This window comes from Parasteatoda tepidariorum, chromosome 4 (assembly GCF_043381705.1).
Source record: "Parasteatoda tepidariorum isolate YZ-2023 chromosome 4, CAS_Ptep_4.0, whole genome shotgun sequence".
NCBI lineage: Eukaryota > Metazoa > Arthropoda > Arachnida > Araneae > Theridiidae > Parasteatoda > Parasteatoda tepidariorum.
Genome location: NC_092207.1, coordinates 60,350,014 through 60,362,866, shown reverse-complemented (window position 1 = coordinate 60,362,866; position 12,853 = coordinate 60,350,014). Strand labels below are relative to the sequence as shown.

At 28.4% G+C, this 12,853-nt stretch overlaps 1 protein-coding gene across 3 annotated transcripts in view; it reads left to right on the top strand.

Moving 5' to 3' along the window:
- Positions 1-11,632, top strand: part of LOC107436709 (serine/threonine-protein phosphatase 2B catalytic subunit 2) — a 46,986-nt gene extending 35,354 nt beyond the window's left edge. For 2 of the 3 annotated variants that reach the window (XM_016048509.4, XM_016048508.4), the window contains exons 11-13: positions 5,040-5,127; positions 6,246-6,343; positions 10,071-11,632. In XM_016048509.4, the coding sequence (XP_015903995.1) occupies positions 5,040-5,127; positions 6,246-6,343; positions 10,071-10,234 (350 nt within the window). In that variant the 3' untranslated portion in view covers positions 10,235-11,632. The remainder of the gene's footprint in view (positions 1-5,039; positions 5,128-6,245; positions 6,344-10,070) is intronic. The other variant, XM_071179917.1, reaches the window with a different exon arrangement.
- The last annotated feature ends 1,221 nt before the right edge of the window (positions 11,633-12,853 follow it).

The following is a 12,853-nucleotide window of genomic DNA, read 5'->3' as shown; positions in this document are numbered from 1 at the left end:
CGTGTCTGAAGCAAAGTCATTAAAGCTGTGAATATAATTTTTAATATTTTGTAATTTCAATATTTAAAAATTAGTTAATAACTTAATAGAATAAAGGATTCATTTTTAACCTTCTAAATATTTCCCTCAACACATTTTCATTAAATAGTATGAATAAAAAAAACCTGTTGTTATGGTCTAAAGAAACTATACGTAAAAAGTAAAAAATTGCGATTCAACCACTGTGAAGTACTTTGTCTGTTTAACATGACTTTTTTTTAAAAAAAAATCTATATTAAAAAATTATGACTGCTGCCACTGTTTTGTGTGTTCTTGCTATGCAAAAACTGTTAGTCTTAGAAACTTGAATTCACTGAGGTGTGTAGAAACGTGTATAAGGATTACAATGAATACAAAAAAAATCAACATTCGATAATTTGTTTGAGAATTATTAACTGTTAAACTTGTTTAAAAAAAATACCATATGGACTGTTCTATGGGCTTCAGAGTTAAAATTTGGCATGCTGAAAAGGAAATATTTGTTAAGAAATTTAAGACATATTTTTTTTCTTCAAAATTCCAATTTGTTTGAAAGTAATTGCAATTTTAAGTGCTTTTTATTGCTATTGATATGTTCTGTTTTGCTGTTCAGAATCTAAGATTTATCTTATTTGCTAACTTAAATCTATATAAATCTATCTTTGCTGCTAACCTGAGATTAGGAAGGTTAGTAGAAAACAATGCAAGGAGTTCAATGGAATAATAATAAAAAAAAAATCACAACTTTATTATTAGTTTGAGAACTATTAACTGTGAAAGTGGTAGTAAAAAAAACAAAACATGTTCATCGATCTACTATCCACTGAAATGCGATAACTTGTAAAATAACTTCTCATTTATTTCCTCTCATTGAGTCTCACTATCTGTTTTCCTTAGGTTAATTTCATTTCAAATACAGAAGATTATTTTTCAAATCTGAGTAATTGTTAATTTTTTCCGATTAACACATTAACAAAATGTTCCCTGCAATAATTGCATTCTTTGAAACCAAAACGATTGGTGTTGTTGGGAAAGATTTTAATATGTAAGAAGAAATGAACAATGATGAATGTGAATAAATTACAAGGGTTGGTGAGCATAGCCTATAAGTAATGTAAATAAATGCATAATTAATGGTAGATTTAATTTTTTCTTTTTGTAAGCAAATTAAAATTTCATTAACATTTGAACTACAATAGGATAAGTACCAATACAACTTTTACAATGTGTTAAATAATGAAATTATTTAAACTGATAGTAAACACAGTCATGGATTTTGTGGGGTATACTTCGTGGTGTAAATAAAAGCAATAACTGGAGAAGGAGATTTAACTTTGATCTATACAATATTTATAAACAACCTGATATTATTAAATACATAAAAATAAATAGAATGAATTGTATCGCCCACGTGATTCGAATGAGTGACGACAACACAATAAAAAAGATACAGCATTTTAGATTCACTGGAAAAAGAAAGCGGGAAAGGCCGTGGTTGAGATGGGCTGACTCAGTGGAGTCTGTTTTTCTCAGCAATTAATGAAAAAATTTGGAGATCAAAGATAGATCGGAATTTATCATGGAGAAATCTTCAGAGAAAGGCATTGGCTCACATTAGGCTATCTAGCCAACTATGGTGATGATGAGTAAACACAGTCTTAAAAATTAAAATGTGAAATATTTTATGCTTCATTAATGACAGTTTTTTTTTGTGGCTTTTTTTCTATAAATATATGGTGGCAAGTAAACAGAGATCCGTAAAAACAGGAAATAGTCCGGTAATTTTTTGTTTCTGAATTGGCTCACTGGCCAGGGAAAAATTATAAAGGCACTCCACCAGTCTTTTCATTGAAACACAAAATCTCAATACCGAAAATTTGGTAATTTCAGCCCTAACGAGCATTTTAAGAAAAAATTACAAATTCAACTTCTGTAAGGAAACTTTGGTTTTACCTATTTATTTCTATAAGGTGATTTTTTAAAGAATAACAAGGTATGAAAAGAAGGGAAAGTGAAATATTCTCCTTGGGGTTGTGCAATATGGTCACTGTATAAAACATTTTCTTTCGTTGCATTAATGCCCTTCACTAGTGTCACTTCTCGCAATCATCATTTTTATCTATGGATTTCATTTTCTTTCATTCTTTGCATTGAATTTATTATCCTTAATTAGCTATTTGTAATTTTAATTTTATTAAAATATGAGATTAATGTTTTTTTTTTTTTTTTTTTTTTTTTTTTCATTTCTGTTTCAATTTCCGATGAATAATTTTTATCAGTAATTGGTAACATTTAATTTTTCAGATTTTTATTCAATTATCAATGGGAATTGCATATCAAGATTTATCTAGATTTTTATTGACATAATTTACAAAATAGATATTGAAATTTATTTTATTGCCTTATTTTCGTATCATGGATTCACATGCTTTTTTAATCGTATTTTTCCCTATTCATATACAAATTGAATTAAATGCCCTCTTGTTCATTTGAAAATATTCTTGTTCACATAATTATAAATATTTTTTAAAAATAATTTTCATGTAATCAATTACATAATTCCTTCTTTAAACCTAAGATCCCAACTAATTTTAGCTAGTCAGTATGCTCAACTTTGAATCCACTGCCCTGGCTGGTATATTTTAGTGTAAATTCCTGCTTAAAATGATGTGTAAGACAGAAATAATTTTATTTTTTCCTTAATGGCTAATTTAGGTATTAAGATGATATAAAGAATATAATAATTAAAAATTCTTAGAAAACATTTAGTATGTGGTGAAGATAAGCTTGTACCCAAATTTTCAAACATCTTTTCTGCTTGTTGTGAATCTTATAAGCATGAAGTACTTTTTGCTTGTTTTATGATTTATTATTTTAGCAATGTTTGCTTGTTTACAAATTGTTAAAATGTCTCTTTTTTTGTGATTTTTGACTTCTTTTAAGATTTTGAACTATTTTTTTTATGTATTCTTAATTGCAGCCTAAAAAGTTGCAATTAAGAATTGAGAATTAAATATATTGTGCAAATTATAGATGTTAGTGTGTTTTATTATGACAAATATGTTAAATTTTCCATGTTCTATATGGCAATTTAACAGGTCTAATGACTAAGCTTCATTGTGTATTTTGTGAATTGCATTTAGTATATCTAGTATGATTTAAATGTATTTTTTTGTGCATTGTTCAATTTGTTTGTTTATATAATACTTGTAGTTAGTTTCTAAAAATAGTTTGCAAGAAATCAGAGATAATTTTTAGAAGTACAAAATCATGTTGTGCTTTATGTAAAAAATATCAAATCATGAATAATTTAGAATTCTAAGATTACTTTTTTTTTAATTTTTTCTTTCTGTAGATGTGATGTTTGATAGTTTTTAAGTTCCTAAACGTTTTTATGAAATCTATTTAAAATTTGAAATTTTTTTCCAATTATATATTGTCCTATTTACAAAACCTAAAAAAGCATTTCATTAGCCATTTTTTAAAGTAGTCTTCTGAGTTTCAGAGGAGCTTTGGCAAGATGGGCTGTACATAAAAGTAATTTCAGCTGCCTTATTAGTACTGCAATCTTTAAATTTTTTTTATGCATCAAGATTGTGTGTAGGTAGATGATTAAAGGATAATTTGATTTAATTCACTAAGTATAAAGCATATTTTTCATTTTTAAATAATTAGATCACAAATGCTTTTCATTTTCATAATTAGTATTTGAATTTCTGGCTCAAGATCTACAAAGCTTAATTTTGCAGTCATAAATTCTCAACATCTATAAAAATAGTATATTATTCAATGAAAAGCTTTATTTCATAGGACAACAAATGAACCTTCAAAAATCTACCTTAAAATTAAGAAATCGGAATTTTGGCTATACAGTTTAACTAGCTCATAACAAACGTGAAGAGACTGCAATATTTGCTTGTTATAACTGAGTGCTTGTAAAGAAATCATAAAAGCTCATACATACTTACTAAATTATAATTATAGTATTTAAATTTTTTTAATTTATGCATTATACTAAAAAAGTTAGTTAATTTACTTTGAATTGTCTTATTGTCACTGTTATTGTTTTTTGTATAAGACTCGCGGCCTGATAAACATCATCATTTGCACCCCTTTTGAAAAAAATTTATGTTTGCTAGATTTATGACTCATGACTAACCTTTAGTTGTTTTTTGGAATGTGAAACAAACTTTTCGAAAAAGAAACTGGCTGAGCTAGAGTGTTAGAAGTACAGAGAAATATTATGAATCACAAAATTATTGCTCACTAAAACCAAGATTTGCTCCTGAAAAGGGAGCTATGTTCAATTTTTTCATTAAATCAATGGACGAACTTTTTGAATATTCTTTACATCACCAACACTTTGTTTTCAAATAAATTTAATATTTATTTTCATATGGAAATTTTGGGCTATCATTATTAACTTAAAAGAGGCAGTTCTAAATAACCTTACTACTGTTATTTGCTAAAAGGCGTAATGATTAATTTGGTTATTAACACCTTACTGAAGTGACACCAAGGAGTTTTATTTCATGCGAGAAAACGGAAGTTAAGATTTAGATAGGGTAGCTTCATTTTTTTTTTTTTGTTGTTGTATCGACTATATAATTATTCTTCAGAAATATTTTTTCCCCTCTCTTTTTCCCCCCTATTTTTTATCTCTTATGTAGCTTTGTTAATTAAAAATTGCAGTTGCAAAAATTGTCATAAGTTTTAATTTTTTTAATAAGCTAGCTAATGTATACTTAAAGTTTTTCAAAAATTTAAACTTTATATTTTTATTTTATTTCCTCCAAATACGTTAACTATTGATAGTTTAGGGTCAGGCTAAATACATAATGTCTGATCTGAAACTTAATCAATGCATTATATAAAAAAAAATATGTATTTAACTGGTGTTTATTGACTGTATTAGCGGGAGGGCGTCCATTTTTATCTGTTATATATCATGTATATCAACTATGGATATATTCAACTTTGTTTGAGCTGTTTTAATAAATACTTTTGTACTTTTCTTTTAGCTGCGGCCTCAGCATCTGCTAGAAAGGAGGTCATTCGTAATAAAATTAGAGCTATTGGAAAAATGGCCCGTGTCTTCTCAGTGCTCAGGTAATTGTGACTGCTTTATTGCACTCTATACAAAAACCAATTTCTCTCATGGTTGTTTTTTGCTATTGCATTCTCAACTTAGCCTTTTCATTAACATCTACAGTTTCCTATGTATGAAGGTAATTATAATATAGTCTCTGCATTTAGGGTAAAATAGTGTAAATGAAAGATATTTCTTTTTTTTTCTTCTATTAAAAAATGAATAATTTATTTGTTCAGTATGTAGTTTGAAATATTATTTGAAATAAATACTTTTTATTAATTTTTAAACCTATGAAATCTCATTCCCTTCTGAAGTGAATATGCTATTAAAAACAACAGCTAAAAATTTAATCTTTTATTTTATTAAGGAAAAAAAAACGCTTATAATTTTGCTCAGTTCTGTATGAAGTGAATAAATCAAGTCAAAATTTTAGTAAATTTAAAGAGCTTAAGTTACTATTTATTAGAAAGCTATAATGTTTTGGGTAGGATAACCATGCAGATTGTAATATCCAATTAGAGAAAAAAAACTGTAGACAATAAAATAATACTGTGCAAGAACAAAAAAATAAAATAACATCACAATGCAACAATCAAACAAGCTATTTATGAACCATAGTAAAAATTTCATGCATTCATTAAAATTATTATTTTAAACATGTTTATTGCTAAAATTATTATTCTCTTACCATATTATCATTCCCTCACTTAAATAAATGCGTATTATAATTTTAATAAGTTTTAATATTAAGCATGACTATGTTTTTCTTGTCTAGTACCTTTTCCTGTATCTTCTAAACAAAAAATTAAAAATTTGATGCATCTTTTTTCTTGTTGTCACTACCTGAAAACAATGTATTTCAAGAAAATAATAACTAATATATAAGTTTTTTTGATTTAATGAACAATTTAGAGTTCCCTAATTTATACAAGAAAAAAGGTATTTGATTATTAGTTATTTATTGAGGTTGATATTAAAAAGTTAATCTGTAACTCAACTTTTTTATTTATATTTTTTCTGGAATAAAATTAATTTTTATCACTATAAATCGATTTTAATTTCACTTTCAATAGTACTGTTTATTTAGTTAACTTAGAAATTCTACTATTTTATATAATGCATGTTTTGTTTTTAGAGAGGAGAGTGAAAGTGTGCTGCAACTGAAGGGTCTCACTCCTACTGGCCAGTTGCCGATAGGGACGCTTCAAGGTGGAAAAACGTCTATCAAAAATGGTAAATTTTTTTAAAAATTGTGTATTATTTTTGTATTGCTAGTTATTAATTATAACAATGAATAAAAAGAATGAATTTATTGTCAGAAAAAATATTATATAGTAGTTTCATAACGAATTATAGAGATTTCCTTTTTAAAAATTACATAAAAATTAGACTTAAAAACAGAATGTTGGATTTTATGTAGAGTGTTAAGTGTAGGCATTTTGTAAATATGTTTATTGTTGGCTACTCTACAAAACCGCCAGGCGTGTATCAGAAGAGGTAACATCAGCATCAGTGTACATAAGCACCTGAAACATGAGAAAAACCCAGAATTGTCGGGGAACACAAGATTTGAAAAAAAAAATTTGGAGATCAATTGCAAGATTTCATGATTTTTATGAAGAAGATTGCAGATTTCTTTTTTTACAAGTGATGCCTTTCTAATTTCACTATGTTTTGAGTTTTTTATTTGTTTTCCCCTGTTCCCATTAAATTTTGTACGCAATAAATTAGTTCTTATTCATGAGTTTTAAGATAAAGATCTTTTATTTTATTAATTCAGTTGATCTCATTATATCTTGCCTTGACTCTGGTTTTAATATTTATGTTAGTGCTTCTTTTAACTAATGTTTCTGTCAGTAATTTCTTCATTTTCTTTTTTTTTTCTTTATGATTAGGTATAAAATGTATTGCAATTTTGAAATTTTTTTTATATTAGTTAATTTGGAGATTTTAATAAATCTTTACTTTATTATAATTAGTTTTTATTATATTATAATTTGGCTTAACTTCAGTCAAATGAATAACATTAAATAACTTATATATTTATATTTGTTAGTTTTTTTTTGTTGGCTTAGTATTAATCATTAAAAAAAGTTTTTTTTAAATATTTTGTTTATGAATTTTCGTGGTTTGTTTTGCCATCGTAATTGTAATTTTTTTAAAATCTAATTATCAATCTTATTTATGAAGAACTTTTTAAAATAGAATTTTTTCTCGTCCCCCCCCCATCTATTTTTCGAAACATTCATCAGTTAATTAAATATGATTTTATTTTAATTAAATACAGATTATTTGTACAATATTTTTATTAATTTAGTTTCTTTTTTTAATTATTTTTTTTGGATGACTGTTGAAAAAATTTTCTTTTGTTTTATTGATTAATAACTTTGTTTCATAATTTAGGATAATTTATATATTTATTTTATGGCTAAGAATTAAAAATAGGTTTTTATCCCTTATTTATTTTTTGCTCGTCTTGATAAAAAGCATTATATTTTAGTTATTTATTCTATTCGACTTAATTTATTAATTATGGATTAATTTTAATTAAATATGGATTGTTAATATATTTGTTGGTTTCTTTTTAAGATGGTTTTGTTGGTGTTGAAATATTTTTTTTTCTTTTTAAATTAGTATTGCTTAATGAAGTTTTGCAATCTTAGCGGTTCTTATTTTTTCCATGATTAAGTTTTTTAATAGATGCTAATACAGGGTCCCACGGTCCTTGAAAGTCCTTGAATTTTTTTTGTTGCTAAATTTAGGTCCTTGAAAGTGCTTGAAAAACGTCTTAGGTCCTTGAAAAACTTGATAGGTCCTTGAATTTGTCCAATACTGCCGGCGACCCTTTTTATAAAACACCCGCGGATCTTTCTCGTTCTTTCTGTTTTGTTCCCGAGCTCTCTCACGTGGTTTTTAACGCCACCGTTTCTAACCGGGCCTAGCGTCTTGGTGTCTGCCAAGCGCGCGGAGCACAGCAGACAATCAATGCGTTCGGGGCGAGACTCCACTTCATCTTCTGTCGCATATGCTTAGATCTTCTTTTTTCTTATCGAAACTGGAATACTCTCGAATTTCGTAACAATATGTACCTTGTAGTTTTCAATAAATTTGCCGTTTTACCATCCGCACTTGTCCTTACGTTTGCGTCATTTCAAAACTTTATTGTAAAGCGTATTCGCAAAGGCACGGCTTCGTATTTGTGTTATGTAGTTTAGACTAGTTATGCCTGGGAAGTGCTATTTTAATCCCCAATGGATGGATAATCAAGCTTATAAAGAATGGATTTTATCGATGCCCGAAAAGAAGTTCAGAGCCAAGTGCCGATTATGCATGAAGGAGATCGATATCGCGAAAATGGAAGAATCTGCTCTGAAATCACACATGAAAGAAAGGTAAAACAAAAAAGCAGTCTCATGCCCTGAGTTCTCTTTTTCCAAAGACATCAACATCTAATTCATCTGGTGTAAATACTCCTTCAACATCGTGTGCCCCATGTGAAACAGAAACTTTAGTGGCCGAGGTAACATTGTCTTCTTATCTGGTCAAAAGGAATGTGCTTGATGCTGAAATTCTCTGGAGTCTGAAGTGCATCACTAGTAATTATTCATGTAACTCCTGTGAAGGGATTAGTAAATTGTTCTCCAAAATGTTTGCTGATAGCTGTATAGCGAGACAATTTTTTTGTAGTGCCACAAAGTGAGCCTATTTGGGCTCCTTTGGATTGGCACTATACTTCAAAGGGATTCTTATAAATGAGCTGAAGAATGTTGATTGCTACACTGTACTCTTTGATGAGACGTTAAATCAGTCTCTACAATCTAAGCAGATGGACATTATGGTAAGGAATTGATAATAAAGTTTGCACTAAGTATCTTACCTCCCAATTTATGGGTCATGGAACTGCAGAAAATATTTTGTCCTCTTTTTACAAATGCATGGATGATGGTTAAAAGCTCTCTAAAATACTTCAATTATCCATGGATGGACCCTATGTCAATTGGAAATTCTATTAGAAGCTTCAGTGTGAATTAAAAGAGAAATATTCCCACCAGGTCATATTCATTGGCAGTTGTGGATTACACATAACGAATAATGCTTTTAAACATGGTGAAAATGGGATATGTTCCTTCTAATTTTTATTTTCAGAAAGAATTGTTGCTGCATAACATTTAGAGAAGGTTGTGTAAATTATGGATGAATAATTTCAGAAACGATGTTTAATAGAGGAGAGGAGGGGGTTATGGAATAGTCATGGAATATGGAATACCTAAGATTTAGCTCTGTCTTTCATGCAGCCTTCACATGGAAATACACAGGATTAAAGGATTTCACCATTAACACCTCATTACCATTAGTTATAGATTGTGCTGAAAATGATTTTGTGAATTAATATGTAAAACCAGTAGGGTTGTTTTTAAAAAAATATAAATTTTAGTCCATAATACATATACTCTCTTCTCTCTATATAGGCAAAGCATTTAGGTATTATATTTGAAATTAATTATTGCCACAACAAGCATTGTTGCTTCTAGTAAAATAGAAGAGAATAATTTTTAAAATTGGTCTTAGATTAAGGTCCTTGAAAATTTTGTTGAGGTCCTTGAAAAGTCCTGGAAAGTCCTTGAATTTCAATCTCATCATAGAGTGGGAACCCTGTAATAATTGTTTATCCGGTTTATGTTTTTAATAATATTCTTACATTGATTAAATCTATTTAATTTCAGTTATTAACAGATTATCTATATATATGTATATATTTTTTTATCACCTTCGTACTCATAATTTAAAATTTTTTTTTTAAAACTTTGTCCAGTGAATTTCCTAGTCATTTTATTTTAATTTTATTTTTTATCTATTTAGATATACTTCAGTTTTATTGAGTCGTTTGTTTAGTATTTCATAAAATTCCTTTAATATTGAATATTTCTAACTTTGTGCTGACTTATTCTTTTTTATTTAGCACTTGCTGGATTTTCTCCTCATCACAAGATTACTAGTTTTGAAGAAGCCAAGGGTCTCGATAAGATCAACGAAAGGATGCCACCTCGAAAAGATGGTCCTCCTACTCCTCAGGGATCTGGCGAGGATCGTGGTGGGTTGTCTCACGGTGTGAATAGCTCATGAGGAAAGCTGTAATAAGCCTTCGAGCTCTAGCAATATCCCTATATGCTCTGAGGGCTCATTGTGGGGCAGTTACGTCATCCGCGACACTCTTTCAAGCAAATATACATTTGAGTGCTTTTTTGCAGTTGCTGTGGAACTCAATAATATGGTGTAATGCCCTACAAACTCAACAAAATACCCTATTCTTTGCTTCGGGTGTCTTATACACATAGTGTTTGTGGGGGCACCTGGTGAGCTGTCGAGATGCTTTCTTCCTGGTGCGCAAGCTTTTGTTAATATATGTACACATTTTTTTTTTTTTTGGAACTTGTGTAATTGCAAAGTCATTGATTTTATATCTAATGAATTGTTAATCCTGGTGAACATTATGACTTTTTTTTTCTAATTTGCTGTGTTTTACAATATTTGTATTTTTGATCGTTAAGTCTCTTTCGCGATTCAGCATTTGTTTCTGTGAAACGGGTTGAAATGCTTGTTAAGTAACTGATATTTATGTTTTGACATCTTCACTTCTCACCAGGGCTGATGCTCCAGTGCCCCTTCAGCATGGCTTTCTAGTTATTAATCTTATAACACTCCAAAAGCTGTGTCATTTTGTGTAATGGTTTGGAGCAAAGCTAAGTAAGATCCAGGTTTTTGTCTTTCAACCTCCCATGAAAGCCTTGTAAGTGAATTTAATTTACTGTTTTGATTGTTTCAAGAAATGCTTAATATTTTCAAAAACAAAACTGTGATGAAACAAAAGCAGTTGGAGACAAGGAAAGGAATTTCAGGCTAAGAAGAAAAAAAATATTAAAGATTATATATCAAGTGATTATAAACCTTTATGACTTATAATGCTTGCGAAATTGTGTTTTATCCTTTAATTGTCTATTTTATGTTGATTCATTCAGTCATTAAAAATGTTTTATTTGCAGTATTTTTTGTTTACAACTTTGCCGTTCTCAGCAACCGTGACATTTACATAATAAACTTTGAAATCTCTTTCATGTTTATCATTTAAATTAATCAAAGTATTTATTATTTCTCTTTATTCTTTATTATTGATTTATTTTCTCTTGTGCGACAATAATGAAAATAAAAGTGATCACAAGTTACATTTTACACTTGTTGTTTTGTATGTTTTTATAACTGGATTTAAAATATTTTGTTCTGCTTAATGATATTTGAAGTTTATGTTTTGTTTAAATAATTTGTTTTAGCATGGCTTTTATGGCTGTGTTTACATTGAGGAAGACTTAATCCTTAAAAAATGTATGTAAGCATATCTAAAAATAAAAGAAGTTCATCTTATGTGAATGGTTTGTTCGCCCTGCCATGACACCTCCATTTCAAGTATTTTCAATCACGGATTGTTCAAAGGATTAGTTTTGTTTTCTTGCACAAATATTGCCAAACCCTCTAAAGGGCATGCATCCATTGGCTTCTGTGAAATTTGAGCCTGGCCATTGAGTATTTTGTACAGATTACATCTTCGGCCCGGGTTTGCTAGCTATCCTCTAGGTTATATTTTTAAAAATCTAATTGTTTTTTTTTCCTTTCATTTTTTTTAACTCTTACAAACAAATTTTTAAACTAGAATTATACATATAATAGCCTTGCTATTTATCTGCCTCAAGCATTAAATACTTTGAAAATATCTATGAAAATATTTTGTAACTATATTGTTTAAGATAACTGTTTTCGATGCAGTGCAAAAAAAAATTTAGATGTTAATTTTCTTTTTTGCTCATTCTACATTTTGTAGTGGGGCAATTTTAATATCAATAAATTTGCTGAGCAGTATCCCTCTGATATGAATCAAATTAAAATAATTTTAAATTATAGGGGTTCTGACAGTTGCAGCTTTTTTTTTTTTTTTTTTTTTTTTTTNTTTTTTTTTTTTGCAATTTCACCCCATTTTTAATCTTGAGTTCTGCTTATTTTCTATTTGATGTATAAAATGTCTTAAGCAGTGAAATTTTACGAGTCTAATTATTTTATTTTAAGGCTTATAGTGCTTATTTTGTTTTTTAAATATGATACTCTAGATGTAGCTATCAGCTAAGTATCTTTTCCTAGAGTGTTAAGACTTTTGGAAGAAACTGATCAAAAGTAATAAAAATGAAGGATCTGTTAACTTTTTACCCTACACTTTCTTCATCTGTCGGACATTTATTTTATTTCTAATTATTTCTTATCACTCTACCTGCAACAATAAGTACTTAAATTTAAATAAATAATAATAATAATGACCCAATTCAACCAATATAAAAGAAATGCAGAAATGTTGCCTTGCCCTTTTGATTGAGTGGTTAGAATTAAGCTTAAAGATGGTCAGAATGATGCAATCTAGTCAGTTGCCCTGTTCACAAAGCTCCCTGTGCCATTCCTGAAACTTTAGATATGTTCATTGTTTAACCTTTTATTTTGTTTGTTTTTATGTTCCCTATTAGATGTGCCTCATTTTTATTTATTTGTAGTTTATATTCTGAATTTTATCTAATATAAATTATTTTTAACAATTATAGCAAAATAAGTTGTATTGACTATATTTATTATTTGTTTTGGACAAATGAGTGAGATAGCACCTTACTTTGCCAAATATAAAAATTTAGTAGTCATAAGATTTCTATGTTT